The sequence below is a fragment of the Nicotiana tabacum genome, chromosome 7 (assembly GCF_000715075.1).
Source record: "Nicotiana tabacum cultivar K326 chromosome 7, ASM71507v2, whole genome shotgun sequence".
NCBI classification, from domain to species: domain Eukaryota; kingdom Viridiplantae; phylum Streptophyta; class Magnoliopsida; order Solanales; family Solanaceae; genus Nicotiana; species Nicotiana tabacum.
In genome coordinates this window covers 13,488,303-13,505,591 of record NC_134086.1, presented here as the reverse complement: position 1 = coordinate 13,505,591, position 17,289 = coordinate 13,488,303, and the positions used below count along the sequence as shown (strand labels likewise).

Below are 17,289 nucleotides of genomic sequence, written 5' to 3'. Positions count from 1 at the left end.
AACTAGTTTCCTTCTTCCAATTTGACTCAGAATCATTCGTTAACTGAATTTAACCATGCACGCAAGTTGATACACATATTATGAATCTACTCGAGATCTCAAACTGCCGAACCAGGCGCAATTGCTCAAAACAACCAGTCAGGTCGTTATATCGACATTCCTTTTCTCCTCAATCTTACAGCTCTTGCTAACCGATGCCAACTCCTTAGAAGCATCTTTTGATTTTCTCTTCCACCTTTATTTCTTTCTTCATCTTCAATATGTGTTCCTCTAGTTCTAAAGCAGAAGATTATGATCCAGCCTTTTTAACTGCATTATTTTGTGCCGTATCATCATCTTCATAAGAAACAATTTCTTGCTTTGTCATATCCTGATAATCAGAATCTTCATCATCTACTCTCTGCATATCATCCTTCCGCTTATCCTTACTCTTATCATGACCTCTATCTTGCTGCCTACGTTTGCCTCTATATTTGTCTCTCGACATCTCCTTAACTTTTTCTTTATATTTCTCCTAGTTAGTACCCTTGTCCTCCCCCCTCTCTTCTCTCACACACGTTCAGTATTCATATTTTTTTTTAAATATATTTATAGGGTCTCAAACAGACTATAATAATATCTCACACATGATCTAATACTAATTTGAAGGACTTAAATACTCCAAAGAACAATTTAGGCACACGTGAAAAAATTCAACAAATGTTGTATAGAAGTAACTTATCAAGCTAGAGAGAAAATGGGTAGGAGGCTTTTTTGTTCCATGATAATTGAATCTCGTTGCATAGAAAATACTACAAAACCAAATTTAACTGATTATAAAACCTATTCCAATATAGTTTTAATAAATAAAACCTAATTAGATGTGAAGTAAATAATCTATTCTAGTAAATTCAATACTTCTAGTTAATCTTGTTTACTTTTGGGCATTTGATACCAAAAAGTGAGACCTAAATAATGCCAAGTTCCTAGTTGTTAACATTTCTAGTTAAAGAGACGTGGCTTAAACTCTCGCCAGTAAAGTCCCTCCAAAAATGTCCCTCTCTCTTCTCCGACACACTCCATATCTCACCTCAGCAGTTCCATTGCCAATTCAATATTTCTTCATCTCCTTAACCAAAATGCCAAAAACACGTCTCTCCACCATGCGACAAGACTCAGGTGCACCAAAATTTCAGCTTAAATGTGTGTTTCTTTTTGCCTTGTAAATTTAGAAGAGCTTTTTATTTTCTTTTACTTACATGTCTTTTTGGAATGAAGGGTTTATGTAATCATTAAAATTGTTTAATTTTAGGTTCTGAAGTTGGTGGTGTTGTACCTAAGAATAGAGTGAGAAAAAGGAGTGTGGAAATGATAGCCAAAGAGGTTAAGACAGAATCTCCTGATCAAAAAGTATGATTATTTTATGATAATGATCAATTCTTTTATCGTTAAGGTTTTATTTCATAATTATGTTTTTGTTTTTTTTTCCTCCATGTTTTTTGGTGAATTTTGTGTGTGAGAGAATTTAGCTTGAATGGGAGCCACTATGAAGTAGATCATGAATATTTGTTAAAAAGAATTTAGATACATTGACAGTGTAATGAATTTTTTATACCATCAGTGTAATTTAACTTGTTGTAACTGGTTACTTGTCATTCATATTAGGTGAAAAATCAATTTTATTAAATAGAGTAACCTGCAATTATTACCTTTTTAAGTGATCTAATTGTGTAAATATTTTTTATACCGTCAGTAAATGTTCATCTGAGTACGTTTGACTCTTGCGAGTGTGTTATGTTGCCTATAGATCAAGTGAGTTAACCATCTAGTGGCCCTCTTGTTGGAAATTCTTGAAATGGTTACTATTTAGTGGAGTATTCATATGAGGGACTCACTGCCTTGATTGATTGTTAATCCGTTATATAGGAAAGAGTAAAATTTTATTCCCTCTAAATGGTTGTGAATTTGAGGAGAAATATTTATAGTGTATGATATAACTGTAGAATATTCTTGGCGATAATTGTAACCTCCGTTGATACAAGTCAGTCTGTACTTTATAACAAATAAGTTATGATATCTCCTAGTACTTGTCCTCAAGGACCGGAAATTCTCTGCTTTGTCAACTTGATATCTTGTTTCTGCCTAGTATCAGTCTATATAGAAGCTTATGCTAGTGGCTTAGACAGTGGTCAATACTGATGGATATTTCAGAAATCTTCAGGTTGAAGATTTTTCATAATTGGCTAAGAAAACAATACTAGTGAAGGCTTTGTTACACGGTCTCTTCATCTTTCCTTGACGTACCTATATCCTGTCGTTCTATCTTTATGCAGTCATATTTGACGTTGCTATTGAAAGGGTTTGAAGTAGGTATCGGAACTTTATATGGATCCTACAAGATGCATTAAAAATGTAAAAAGAAAGTGAACCTACCCGTATCTTATGCGTGTACGCTATCGCGTCCATGTATCTGATAAAATAGAGCATTTCTAGAACCTACTAGCTAAAACTGTTATTCTTTAATGTATCTGAGCTTCTTTCTGGATTTTTTTAAAGATAGCATGAAATGTATATGAAATATAGCAGGCTTTTCTTCGCACCTGGATTAATAAGTTCAGGGATATCGCTTTTAGCTCCATTTCATCACACAATTTAATTGTACTCTCAATCCAATTTGATCGTCCCATTTTGCTTCCGAAAGATCTGATTCACCTATCTGAGAGTGATCAAGCACATTACTAACATTGAATTAGTTATTACAAAGTTTAAGTCAAAGATGATCTTGTTATACGCTTAACAAGCAAAATTGGGAAGTCCATTTGTTGAAGAGGAAAATTTTCTGTTGTCTATGTACTTCACAGGCTATTTTTAGTTATCACTATATGATCATTGGTTCTTGAGGTTGCGAGAGGGAAAACAAATCATGTTTTTCATTAACTTCTTGCAGTTTCTCAGGCATCCAGAAATTGAAGATTTTGCAAATAATAGTGGCAATATTTATTCTCAGTCTAGTGAGTACCATGTCAATTTGCGATTCCTTGTTTTTTGTTTTTCTAGTTTTCATATGATATGGAACTTTGCACAGTAATTTGTTAGCTATATCTCCATATAGAAAGGTTGATTCCGCTGTTGATTATGTTACTTCCATATAGTTCGATGCATATTTATCTACTCATGTTCTGTCTGGCAAATCTAAAGCCTTTCGATTACCACCTTATGGTTTAAGACTAGGCCATTGACCTCCTTCAGGTCTAAGAAACCACAGAGACGTTAGACTAATTCTCTCATGGTGGGTTTTGGGCAGGGTGAGGGAGTGGATTTTCAGCTTGGTATCTCTTTATTAAGTTGTATTCCAAGGATGACAAATAGAAGTGAACAGTAGATGTTGGTGGGCTGACAAGCAGAGATATGATGTCATCTGGAAACTCTATATATGATGATTACAAGTGATATCGTGTTTTGACAAGACAAGCGCATCACTTCTTACTTGCACCTGCGGCTGCATGAGCAAAATAGCGTGTCTTTACCCAAATCCCTCATGGAGAACTACATGATCATTGTAGATTTATATTGCCTTTTCACTCGCTCTCTCTCTCCTTTGTTTTTTGTTCTTTTTTACCTTAAGGTTTATTATCATGAGCATAAATCATTCACCATCCTCAGAATTCTTTTATTCTTTGAAAGCATCTTTTCCGATATTACCAGTTTGCATATTGTCTTTATACCCATTTGAAAGAAAAGGACTTTGATCTCTTATTTGTTTGTAACTCTTTGTTTATTTCTTTTAATCATTGAGGATAGTTCTCTGGTTAAACATAACTTATGGATCGGTTCTGTAAAGGTGTAGGACTAAAATTTTGGCCAATTTGATGCAGTACAACCTCCTGCCAACTGGGAAAGGGTCATTGAAGGGATACGCAGAATGAGGTCATCAGAACATGCACCTGTGGACTCCATTGACCCGGATGAAGGAGTGACTTCTCTTCAACCTAAGGTGCATACATCTTTGCAGACTTGATGCTTGGTTAGTGGTTGTCTTCTTGGTTAAGATATCTAGAATCGAGTACTCGTATAAAAGAATAAGTTGAGAACGGAAATGTCCTTTTACCTTTTTTATGAGTAAGCATGTATAATGTTTTAACGCTTCTAATAGGATGTTATACATTGTTATCTTTTCAACTTAGTCATTTTGTAGTTGCTGGATAGTTGTGGATGGTTGATGGTGATTGCTATTTTCTTCTTCACTTTTTATGTTCACAACCTCATCAGGAAAGAAGATTCGCTGTTCTGGTTGGTTCATTGCTATCAAGTCAGACCAAGGGTCATGTTACACATGGCAAGTGTTGAGATTACTAATGTTGGAGGTTTCAGCTATATGATGCTTGTTAAGAATGTGATTATCTCTTTGTAGGACTACATTCATGTTCTGTTTATGATAGGTTGTGTCTTCTGAATGAATTAGTGACCTATCCAGATTTGTTTGCTACCGCTTTTGTTATCCAAATCAATGAGAAATTTCTTGTAGCGTCTGCACTAGTTATACTCGCATGGCCTCCATAAGAATGACTCCTAAGTACTAGAAATGTATGTGTCCATACAATCTTCTGATTAATGTGGAAAACTGTTCCTCCTCCTATCAAAGAGGTTACTCTGATATTTCTTTTGTCTTCTTACTACCTAAATTCTTTTTATTTTGTCAATATAATTGTGGTCTTATACTTGATTTGCTGCAAGATTTATATAAGGTAGTGAGATCCCTTTACTGAGTATATCAAACTCCTTGCTTTTGTAGCCAGCGACTTCTGTCCTTGATACCCCCATTTTCTTATGCCCTCATCCTCATGAATAACTTGTCATAAAAAAACAATTCTATCAAAATGGGGTAACTAGGAGAATACTGATATGATTAGCAGAAAAAGATTTTGCGCTGAACCTTTTAAGGAGATGATTACTTGAAGTCAGACATTAATCTGTTTCGTTGGAAGTGTTCCACAATTTTATGAGGTTGTCATATTCTTCTCTGCCTCTATATCGGTATGAAATGATGTCCTCTGAATCTGCAGAAGCGAATCAGCGGCTCCTCGAAAATGGTTTGTTGAGTGCTGACTCAATGAATAAAGCTGATGAAGTCACCATTAAGAGCTTGATATATCCGGTATGTGCTCAATGATGTCCATTTATGATAAATTGTATTTGGGTTGGTCTCAATTAAATTTGTCATTTGCCCTGTGGAATTACTTACCAACTTGTATTGTCAGGTTGGATTTTACACAAGAAAGGCTCGGCATCTTAAACAAGTTGCAAAAATTTGTGTCTCTAAATATGATGGAGACATTCCTGGTACAGTGGACGAGTTGCTTCTACTTCCAGGTGTTGGTCCCAAGATAGCTCACCTGGTAGGAAATTATGCTTCTCTCATTTTCCTTTCACTGCACATTCCTAAGTTATTTAAATAGCTTTTCCTTTAGGTTATGATTATGGCATGGAACAAAGTTGAAGGGATTTGTGTAGATACCCATGTGCATCGTGTTAGTAATCGGCTTGGTTGGGTCTCGCAGCCTGGGAAAAAACAGGTATGCTTAATTCTATTTGAAGACGAAGCTTCACCGCTGTAATGAGCAACTACAATGTGGGGGCATACGCTATGTTATATGTGCACAAATCTTTGAAACTAATTCTTTATTTTTAATTATAGCCTGCTAAAATTATAGTAACATTTTTGAAAGGTAAGTGTAAAACATATGTAGGAAGACCAGGAACGAACTTCATTGGCTTGGGCCTTAGAGGCAGCGACAGGGAAAGGGAAGGGAATAGGAAGACCGGGCACGAAGTCACTCGACGAAAAGAATGTCTTATTTGAGCTCACAGGGAGGAGCCAGAAGATCCAGGGAATTGGTCTGAGATCGAAAGCGCCTTGGATCAACTTGAGTTTTGCAAGATTAAAGAAAAAAAGATCGCTTGGCCGAACAGATTAGCCCTCTGACTGAATCGGAGAAGGCACGGCTAGTTAGAGGATTGTGGCACTGCAACTTGGGTGAACTTCCATCACCAAGTGAGATGGTCAAAATTATTATATACTGCAGATTTGAGATTTAGGAAGAACCTCTAGGATCGGGAGTTGGATGAATTTTAGAACTTGGTTGATTTACTGTATAGACAGAGGGTACCATATGCTACCTCGGATTTATGGAGATGGGACTAGAATAGGGACAACTTATTTACAATTAAGTCTTATTTCAAGAGTTAGTTTGTTAGGGAGGAGGTGACCTTCCCATACCTTTCAATTTGGGTTCGCTCGGCACACAGGAAGGTGTGTTTCTTCGTGTGGTTGGCAGCAAAGGGAATGATACTGACAGCGAAGAACTTGAGAAAGAGGAGGATGACCGTGTTAGCTGGTGCTTCAGGTGCAGATGTTCAGTGAAGATGTAGAACATTTCCTATTACATTGTTAGGTGGCTGCGAATTTCGGTTGGTAGATCTGAATTGGCTGGCAATACAGTGGGTGATGCCGAGTATAGTGGAAGACGTGTTGTTTAGTTGGGCTTACAGAAGAAGGAAGAGATAACCGAGGGCGTAGGACATTGCTCCAGCCCTTGTGTGGGTTATGAAAAGAGAAATAGGAGAGCATTTGACGGGGTTGATAATGACTTTATAAAGTTGAAAAATAGACCTCTTGTGTCTATCTTCTTTTTGGTGTACTGATGAGATCCCTATTTGTATAGATTATGTGATATCTTTTGTTTAGAACCATATTTTGGTGTAGGTTTCTTTATTTTTTAGTATACATTTAGCAGCTCTTTCTGATTTCAAACATCACCTTTCCCAACTGAGTCTGATGCAAGTAATTCATAATAATGATATGTTTAGACTCGGACCAAATTTTTTTTTGGAAAATACTCAAAGCACTCAATTCTTGTTTGACTCTGTCAGGGAACTAGATCACCCGAAGAGACTAGGGTCTCCTTGCAGCAGTGGCTTCCTAAAGAAGAATGGGTTTCCATTAATTTGCTTTTGGTACGTATGCATCATTCTCTGAAGTACCGTTGATTATCCGCCTTTCCTATGTATTTTGGTCCTTACTGTTGAAGCTCAAGTACATCTTAATTGTCACCTTTGTCCTATCAGTTCCAATTCAGAATCAATATGAAAGTTTGCTTATTGCTTCTTGGTATATGCAGTTTAGCCTCTCTATTACAGCCATGCTCTATTACAGCCAAGTTTTCTTTGGAACTAATATTCAAGCTATGTTAATAATATGTGTTTTCTATAACAATACTTCGCTATAATAAGCCAAAAATTATCCGGAACAAACGAGGTTTTAATGTTTTATAGAGAGGTTTGACTGCATTGAGCTAACATCCAGGGCTTCATTTTAGATTCTCTAGTTGGCAGCACTAGCAACACAAAATGCTCTTTTTCTTTTGCTATCAGTTGAACCACATCATTATGAAAGCCGGCAATATCAATGCTCGATCAGCCTCAAATTTCTCAAAAATTTTGATTTGCAACCTAGAGCTAGAGTAATGTTTATGCTTCAGCTTTTGAGGTGTCTCTGGACCTGCACTCAATAGGTGGAAATAGGCAATAGATTGAAATCTTTTATTCTATGTAGTATGAGTCATCCCTTACTTCAGTTTCATGCCCGATCTTCCCATCCAGGTCGAACGAATGGGTTTTCTAATCGTTGCTGTGGATAACACAAGTTGATTTTCTGGCGCGCAAAACTCTCCTTCAACTATTTCCACAAATAAAAAACGTAAATTGTCTGGCCCACATCAATACATCATGTATTGGGTTACCCAATAATCATATCTGCTCCCTAGAAGAGAAACTATTTTCCTGGTCTTCAATGTTTCTCCAATATTCATTTGTTATTAAGGTAACACTTTGACTAACTTTTACAACAAAATTTTCAAATACTAACTTCGCCTCCAATATTCGACTGGTCAAAGTAAGGACAAGTCAGCTGAATATGAATTTTCTCTCCTCTCTCATAGGCGAATCCACAATTTGAACTTTCTGAGTTTGACTTTCGAATTCTACTACAATTCATTTGATTTACTAGTTTCAGAATGAATTATTTGTACTTAGTGAATTACGGGATCCAAGCCAAATCTACCGCATTCGGATGAATGATGAACCCATAATTTACTTTCTACATCTGTTCCTTCCTCTCTGGTTATTTGTCACTTCAGTTTTGTGGCTATGGCCTTTACAGGTAGGCTTTGGACAGACCATATGTACTCCTCTGAGACCTCGCTGTGCAAAATGCACGGTAAGTGAATTCTGCCCGTCGGCATTTAAGGAGATATCAAGCCCAGCTTCCACTTCCAGAACACTAAGCCCCAAGAAGAAACATTGACAAGGTTGTTTGCTGCTACGTGATCATATTTTTCAAGTTCTGTTCTTCTAATGTAAAAAGAAATTTGTATTAATTGTAAAAAAATTGAGTGTAATTTCTTGTACTTTTTTTTTTTTAATTTTGTATTAATGTTGGCCTAGGATGAATTGAAATGGAAAACATGGTGATTGAGGATTGATATATCATAACAAACAAAAAACTTCAATATCAAAAACTCATGCTGTATTCCACTCCCAAACACACACACAAAGAAAAAACAGATTTTTATCAAATATCAAAACCCCATTTTTATTCACACAGCAGTGTCTGTTTTAAAAAAAAAACATTCCCCCAATTTCATCCATCAAAACCCTAACTCAAAAATTTCCAAAATTGATATTAAAGACTAAGAAATTTACCTGAAAGTTCAAGAGATTTGACAGAGAAACTGGGAAAATTTAGCGCAAATCTCAGGTACAAACATAACTCACAGGCCAACAAATGTCAACCAAAAAGCATGGATTAAAAGCTAGAAACTAAGGAGCAAAGTTGATACAGAGCAATAATCGAGCAAAATAACTTTGAATTAAACTCAAATCTGAACTTCAGAAAGGAATTTTTACCTGATTTCGAATTGGTCTTGTTATGGATCGTTTCTCTGATGCCTTTTCTTGTGTGCGCTTTGCTAAGGAATATGTTGAAAGAGAAAGAAAAGCATACATGTGGGAGTAGCAAAGAAACGTACACGTATATCTGGAAAGAGCATAAAAGGGCACGTATATAGTTGATGAGAAATGACTGAAGTGCCCTCAAGCTTCTTTAAAAAGATTCCAAGCAGACATGTCGAAAGTCTTGCTCTTCTAAAGTATAGAAATTTCCCAAGCCTTTTAGCTAAGACATGCGAACTATATGTTTATATACTATTAACAACTTGTTTGGATGGTTGTTACCTATTATATCGTATCGTATTGTTATTTTAAATATAATGTTTGTTTTGATTGTTATTTAAATTTTATCGTATCGTATCGTTTAATCCGTCGTTATGTAACGACGAAAAGTGTCATTTTATGTAACGACCGATTTAGTCTGATCGCATCGTTACCTTATTTTTTTTCTTTCATCTCGCCCTTCAATATTAATAAATAATCTTATTTTATTCTTTCCCCTATCTTCTTATATAATAATTCTACCACGTATCATAATTTTTCTTTATAATATTGCAAGTTTATTCTTCAAATTGCTTGTCACGACCCAAAATTCATTAAAAATCGTAACGGTGCCGGACACCACTGTCAGATTAGCCAACACTAAATAGTTAATTAAATTCTCATTTTTATATTTTTGAGATCATAAATTTCCTTCAACTTAACTAGTAAAAGACGAACTTTACAGAATAATAATAATGTTTTCCAATTTCAATACTGAATATCCCATCATCATCCCAGAACCTGATGTCATAAGTGCATGAGCATTTACTAGGAAGTAAAATAAAATACAATAATTGTCCGGAATATAAATTTGGATAGAAAAGAAAAATACAAGTACTCTGAAGGAGACTCTGTTGGCTGCGGATCGTCTCATAAGATGCACCTCACCTAAGTCCCCATATCAATCACACCGATGCGCCCACAAGGCTACTAGACGTACATGTGCATGTACAACAAGTGTAGTATGAGTACGAAATTAACGCGTACCCAGTAAGTATTCAGTCTAATCTTGAAGAAATAGTGACGAGGAGTCGACTTCGACACTTGCTAGTGGTCCAATAATATCAGGTACAGTAAACAAGTGAATAAATATGAAACAGAGTAAATATATGAAACAAACAAGTATAAGATACGTGGTACAATTCCACTCTTTACAATTTACTCAAGTTCTCAACTAGCAAGTTCCCCCCGTAACCGGAGCATATATATAGATATAGTGGATTTCATCAAAGAGGTTGTCATAATTCTAATAAGGGGAAAACCCTCAGATACACTGGCTTCTTGCCAAATATTAGGCACGATTCCATGAGGATAATATATATAGGAAATGCCGAGGCGTACGGCCCGATCCAACATAAAAGTAAATTGTGCACTGCCGAGGGTTGAACGACGCGAACCATATATGCATTTATTAACCTACCGAGGCGATCGGCCCGCTCCCATGAGAGTAGTAGGAGTTACCCTGCTCGCGGATCATACTTGTAACGCGGTCAAATATAAGTTTAAGGAATTACTCCGCTCGCGAATTATACTTGCGGCACAATCAAATATAAATTTAAGGAAATTCCCCGCTCACGGATTCATACTTGCGATGCGGTTACACAAAGATTTATTAAGTTATTATTTAGTTTTCTTCCATTCTTTACAAAATACGAAGTTCGAATGAAAACTTTTAAGATCCCAAATTCTTCCTCAATTTCAACTCCTCTCAAAACAATTAATGAGCAAACTCAATCTCGCTCCTTCTCAAGGCAAACAATAATTATAAATCAATAACAATATCAACGAGACATGATATAAGCCTGAAACTACCCGGACAAAGGCATAGCTAGTAGCTACATACAGACTCTCGTTACCTCGTGCACACGTAGTCCCCACAAATAAAAGCACATAATAATTTAGTTCACCTATAGGGTTAATTCCCTTTTACAAGGTTAGAAATGACACTTACCTCGCTCCGAAGTTCCATAACAGGATCCAACATTGCTCTAACACCTCAAACCGGTGTCCATCACTCCAAAACTATTCAAGACAATGTGCAAATAATAAAAATATACTCTAGTACTCATAAGAAATCAATTTGTAACAACTCCCAACTCCGCTCGAAAAGTCAATAAAATCAACCCTCGGGCTCATGTACCCGTATTCCGAAAATTATTAAAAATAAATATTACCCATAACTCATATGGTCTATATCCAAAAATTCATCCAATTTCGTCCATGAATCGACTCTCAAATCAAGGATTTATCATTTTTCAACTTTGGGGCTCAAAATCTCAATTTCTACAATTCAAATACGGATAAAAATAGAAACTAACAGAAATAATCATGTAAAAACATCAAAATAAAGATCAGATATTTACCTCCTTGTTGAGACGAGAACAACGCCGCGAAAATCACCTCCAACGGAACTCTAAACTCAAGATATGCCCAAAATACTAAAATTCTCGGTTTAAAACACTATCAAGCGATTTTTCTTCATCGCCTTCGCGTTCGCGAAGAGAAATTTTTCATGTTGACCGGTCAATCCAGAAATCCTTTTTCGCGTTCGCGGAACCTATCTCGCGTTCGCGAAGAATAAATCTTCACACCAAAAACCAGTAATTTTATCCGACATGCAAATGGGCATAACTCTCTCATACGACATCGAAATTTGACGATTCTTGTTGCTATGACTCCGTAATTACGATACGGATCTAGTGATTCAATCCAATCACAAATCAAAGGTTGTTTTCTCAATATAGTGCCCTTTATGCCCAAAGAAACGACGCCGAAACATCAAATAAAAGCGCGATACAACCCAAACATCTCTGAAATACACCCGAGGCCCCCGAGATCCCGTCCAATCATACAAACCAGTCCCAAAACATAACACAGACCTGCTTGAGGCCTCACATCACATCAAACAACATCAAAAATGTGAATCGCACCCAATTCAAGCTTAATGAACTTTAGAACTTCCAGTTTCCACATTCGATGTCGAAACCTATCAAATCATGTCCGATTGACCTCAAATTTTACACACAAGCACATTTGACATTACGGACCTACTTCAACTTCCAAAATTGGAATCCGACCCCGATATAAAAAAATTTCACTTCCGGTCAAATTCCTCGAAAACCTTCAAATTTCTAACTTTCTCCAAATGACCCAAAATGACCTATGGACCTCCGAATCCACTTCCGGACGCGCTCCCAATATAAGAATCGCCATACAGATCTATTCCCATACTCGGAATCCCAAACGGATATCGATAATATTAAAATGCACATCAACTCAAATTTATGAAATTCTTCCAAAATACTAACTTTCACAATAGGTGACGAAATGCTCCCGGGTCATCCAAAATCCGATCCGGATATACTCCCAAGTCCAAAATCATCATATACACATGTTGGAACCTTCAAATCCCGATTCCGAAGTCGTTTACTTAAAATCCAACCTTAGTCAGAATCTTCCAACTTAAAGCTTCTGAAATGAGAATTTTCTTTACAAATCAACTCCGAACTTCCCGAATTTCGATTTCGACCATGCGAACAAGTCGTAATACCTGAAGTGAAGCTGTCTATGGCCTCAAACCACCGAACGACACGCTAGAGCTCAAAACGACCGGTCGGGTCGTTACATTCTTCCCACTTAAACATACATTCATCCTTGAACGTTGTATTCATCAAACGATACAATATATATATATATATATATATATATATATATATATATATATATATATATATATATATATATATATATATATAAGAGGGCATGAAAGAGATGACTTGGCACCTCTCTTAGGCCAAGAATCACATTTATCTTTTTTCTCAAATTTTGAGTTTTTACCTACTTTTTCGGCATATTCCCATATAGTATGATATTTAAGAAAACCCAAAAGTCATGTCCTACAATCCTATTTAACCATTCCAAAATTGTCTGTTTGCTTTCCATCGGTTTAGGGTAGGTAATTTATTTAATTGAATTTATCATATAATTATTGCTGACTGTCGTTTGCTTTCTCTGAGAAATCCAAATAGTATCAATTTACTTTAGTAGTCACTACAATAATATCGCGATAATCACTATATTAATATTGCAAAACTCCTCAACTACTCTAAATATTGAATATTTAAGGGCAGAAACTGATCCAACAACCAACATGGATATGAAACAGAACATATGATCCAAAATTTTATAAAAAAAAGATCATACTATAGTCACGACGAGAAGCAATTGCACTTCGCCTGCTTGCAAAAACGCACGTTAGAGTTGGTTATTTGGAGGAAGCAACATTTTACTGAAGTAATATCTTATATCTAAACGTGCAATTCTAATCTGGATGATGGTTAATGTGATAATCTTTTTGGTTTCCAAGAAGTGAATAAAAGGGAGAAAGTTAAATTTGGAAATCATCCCCAAATTAAAGTTCTAGCAAGTTCAATTCTTGGAATGTCTCCAAGAACAGATAGGATGAAGTGAAAACTATAAGCAGTCATTTCTTTGAATCATTTCAGTTATCTGCACAATATTAGCATAATTCCATCCATTGAGTGAATATGTCCTCAGAACAAGTGCTATAAGACTTCTTGCATTGAATTTTGGGATATCAATGTGAGAAAAAAGTGATGCAAAAATTGCAGGCAACTCTTATGCGTGCATACAAAGGTATGAGAAATATTGATTTTAATATCCATTTGTTTACGCATTATATATTCATGTGTTATTTTTCATGAATTTCTATTATTTTTTTATTTTATTTTTTATAGGAAGAAGAATGCATAGTTTTTCCTTCTTCATTTCTTTTTTTTTTTATCTTCTTTCCTTTTTAGGTTGTTTTTTTTTTCAAATTTTACTTTAGATAAATAAAAAATATCAACCATATGAAAACAAAAGTTTCTAACATTTTCTTTTAAGAATCTCGATATTCTGCGAAAAGAGCTTAGAGGAAGAAGAAAAAAGGTGGGTAATATGTCAGGTTTAGACAACCAAATTTTATACAGGCAAGTTGTCTTTTTCTATTTTTTATTATTATTGATTTTCTATTTTTACCTATTCAAGTTAAAATGCACAACGGATTTAAATTAAAATATCTCTCAGTAAAAGAGTCATGAAAAGTATAGGGTGCTTTTTCACAAATTACATAAGAATATTGAACTTCTTTTATTTCCTTTTAAAACTTATGAAACTGGTTTTTCCTCGTATTTTTAATTTATTATTGTGACCGTGCGAAGCGCGAATAAATATACTAGGATTTTTTTGGTTAAAAGGGATATAATATTTATATGCTAGTTAACAAAAGGAACTACATCAGGGGCATTGCTGGGGTATCGAAGACCCCATAGTTGTAATGTTATGCACGATTGTGTTTAAGTTACAACCCACACGATTGTGTTTAAATACACTAGTATAATATAATATAATATAACATGATATGATACATTATGAAACGATACGTAACAATTATCCAAACAAGCTATAAATTCAACAAAAGAGGGTTTTGTACTCTATTTTTCAATATGGAGACTTATTTCGTAGGTCAACTTTAGTATAAAAATTCTGTACATGTCCACAAAAAATAGAACTCTTTAAAAAACTTAACCTTAAAATTCTCGACAATGTTCATCATCAAGTGGTCATTTTGAATAGTAGTAGTTTTTCAGGGATGTGTATCAGGCTCTTGTAATATAACTAAATGAGGCTCGTACTGCTCTATAAAATCAATTATAACATTTTTTTTTCAATGAATCTTCTAGGACGCATCTATTGATATTCCACGAAATAATTCGTAAAATTATTTCATGGAATATTAATAAATGTGACCTGGAAAATTTTCGATGAACTTTTTCTTGACAATAGACTCCAATTACTAACTAAGATATAATTTAGTAGGATAAACTATGTCAATATTAATAAAGTATGCGTATAAAAAGTTTAACGATATGACTTTTGACACGTTAGAACCGATTTGATCAAATTTATTTACATAACATCTTGATATGAAAATTTTATGGATGACAAATATTTGACTTTTATGTTCAAATTTTCATGTTAGATCGAATTTGTAAAACTTATTATGAATATATTTTGATATGAAATATTTTATAAATTATATGTTGGTAAAATTTCTATATAACACTATAATATTTTAGGCCTTTAACGACACGTGAAAAGTGTAGCCTGGATCATCAAAAAGTATGAGAGCATTTGCATCTATACCCGCTTTTTGTGTCACGCTTTAACTTGTGCCCACTTTGCAAAAAAAAAAAATTGCAAGCATACCCGCTTTTTCGCATAACTTCAGCATACAGGGCTGAAGTAGCAAAGGCAATCACGCAAAACTTCAGCATTCTAGTAGACGGGCCTGAAGTTCAGCTCTAGAGCTGAAGTTTTTATTTTGTAACTGGCGAACTTCAGCTCTAGAGCTGAATTTTTGTGTTTTGTAACTGGCGAACTTCAGCTCTAGAGCTGAAGTTTTTCTAATTTGCTCTTGTCTCACACATGAAAATGTGTAAGCATCTATATTCATGCTAGTTTGTTACCTAGTAAACAGTTTTGGAAGATAAACTCTTAATCGAGATCGAAGAAGTGGATTAAGAGTTTTTGTATTTGTTTGTTGTTAAAGATGTTCTGTCAAGTTTTTGGTAGGAGTCTGGGTAGTTAAGCTTTCTTTAAATAATGCAATCGTGTGGGCTGTTGCATGGACGTTCGCCGCTGTTATGCCTAGGCCTCAATTCAAGTTTGCTTACTGTTATAACAAGCAAGTCAATTCTTAGATGCAAATTGAACATGTTGAATTTATGTTGGAAAATGCAAAGGCATTAAATTAGTTCAGGCATGGAGATAAGCGAAGTCAACTATGGAAACTGGATTACCCCTCCAAAACAAAAAAAAAAAAAAGAAAAAAGAAAGAAGAAGAAGAAAACGGAGGAGAAGGAGGAGGAGAAAGATGGCTGAAGTTGTTTAAAAAGTTGGTAGAAGTTAAAACTTTTAAAAACAATGGGTATAGGTTAAATGAGGGCGACAAATAAGGCGCCCCGTGCAATTTTTACAAAAGTATGGCCTTTGATTAAAGATCACACTTTAAACCTAAGGCAACGTTTTACATGAATGGCCTAACACGCATAACCTCTGCCCGAAGGCAACACTATAGGCTACGGTTTTCAAAAGCGTGGCTTTTTCATTACCGAAGATCAAGCTTGTAATACCCCCAATAGCCACGCTTTTCATGTCCTATAATTTTACTTTTCAAGCATGGCCTTTGTTACCTTATAGACCACCCTTTTCAAGAGTGGCCCCTAAGTAACACTTGTAAAATGTGGCCTTTGTTACTATACATGCCACACATTTGCCAGTATCATATGGCCACATTTTTGAAGAGTGAAAATTTTGTCTAGGTTGTAAGACATATTTTTAATCTTTATACGAGCCACAACTTTGTGTTGAGAAGATTACTTACTTTTTCCTATAATCACATTTCTTTCAAAAATAGTACCTTAAGTACGGAGATCTCACGCATTACGTGAACTAATAAATATTGATAAGAAATTCAAATGCATATATATATATATATACTTGCAATGAACTTCAAATAAAGAAGTATTCCATGTTCTGCACTAATAAAGTAATTTACTTTAAGATACATATATATACTGGCAATGAAATTTACAAAATTGCCCATGTGCGTCTCTTTTTAACGATGATGCTAAAGCAGTTATTAGGTGTTTGTCCAGATTTTCTTATCATAATTAGTTTTTTTGTCACGCCTCAAACTTGGGGAGGTGTGGCTGGCATCCGGTGCCGTAGTGGCCCGAGCGAACCACTCTATAACTCATTTATTCCTTTCGTAACTATCATGGGCCAACATGACCACAACTCGCAATGTACAATTGTAAGGGGGCAACACTTTATCAATAAACTATCGTTCTTAAGACATGAATACATATGGGCCGTCAAGGCCTCTGACATACTGTACATAATGAACCTCTATCTACAAAGCCTCTAAGATTATTTGACATCAAATGGGATAGGGTACCGGCCTACCCATAAGTCTATAGATATATTTTAATACGGTGACTCATAGACTCGGCTGCACTCCGAATGAGGTGGAGTCTTACCGATCCTTCGCTGAATGCCAATCTCGTCTACTATGAGGGCTCGTCAAACTGATTATCTAAACCTGCAGGCATGAGTGCAGTGTCCCCAACAAAAGGACGTTAGTACGAATAATGTACTCAGTATGTAAGGTAGAACTAAAACATAACCATAATTCAA

The 17,289-nt window shown here is 35.4% G+C and overlaps 1 protein-coding gene and 1 long non-coding RNA gene across 4 annotated transcripts; one reads left to right on the top strand and one right to left on the bottom strand.

The window, feature by feature from the left end:
* The first annotated feature begins 971 nt into the window (after window positions 1–971).
* Window positions 972–8,555, top strand: LOC107762471 (endonuclease III homolog 2, chloroplastic-like). Of its 3 annotated transcripts, none has more exons than XM_016580834.2 (10): window positions 972–1,182; window positions 1,292–1,389; window positions 2,927–2,990; window positions 3,855–3,973; window positions 4,249–4,315; window positions 5,043–5,134; window positions 5,238–5,375; window positions 5,448–5,552; window positions 6,910–6,993; window positions 8,198–8,555. In XM_016580834.2, exons 1-10 carry the CDS (start codon window positions 1,032–1,034, stop codon window positions 8,339–8,341), a joined length of 1,062 nt encoding a protein of 353 aa, XP_016436320.1. In that variant the 5' UTR covers window positions 972–1,031; the 3' UTR covers window positions 8,342–8,555. The 3 variants fall into 3 exon arrangements, with proteins under 3 accessions (XP_016436320.1, XP_016436322.1, XP_016436321.1); XM_016580835.2 differs by having other exon boundaries at window positions 974–1,158; XM_016580836.2 differs by lacking the exons at window positions 1,292–1,389; window positions 2,927–2,990 and having other exon boundaries at window positions 973–1,158.
* On the bottom strand, window positions 7,442–9,192 carry LOC107762472 (uncharacterized). The gene is made up of 2 exons (XR_001642807.2): window positions 8,944–9,192; window positions 7,442–8,388 (listed from the first exon to the last, which is right to left on the bottom strand). It is a non-coding gene; the product is annotated as an uncharacterized LOC107762472 (long non-coding RNA).
* Between the last annotated feature and the right edge of the window lie 8,097 nt (window positions 9,193–17,289).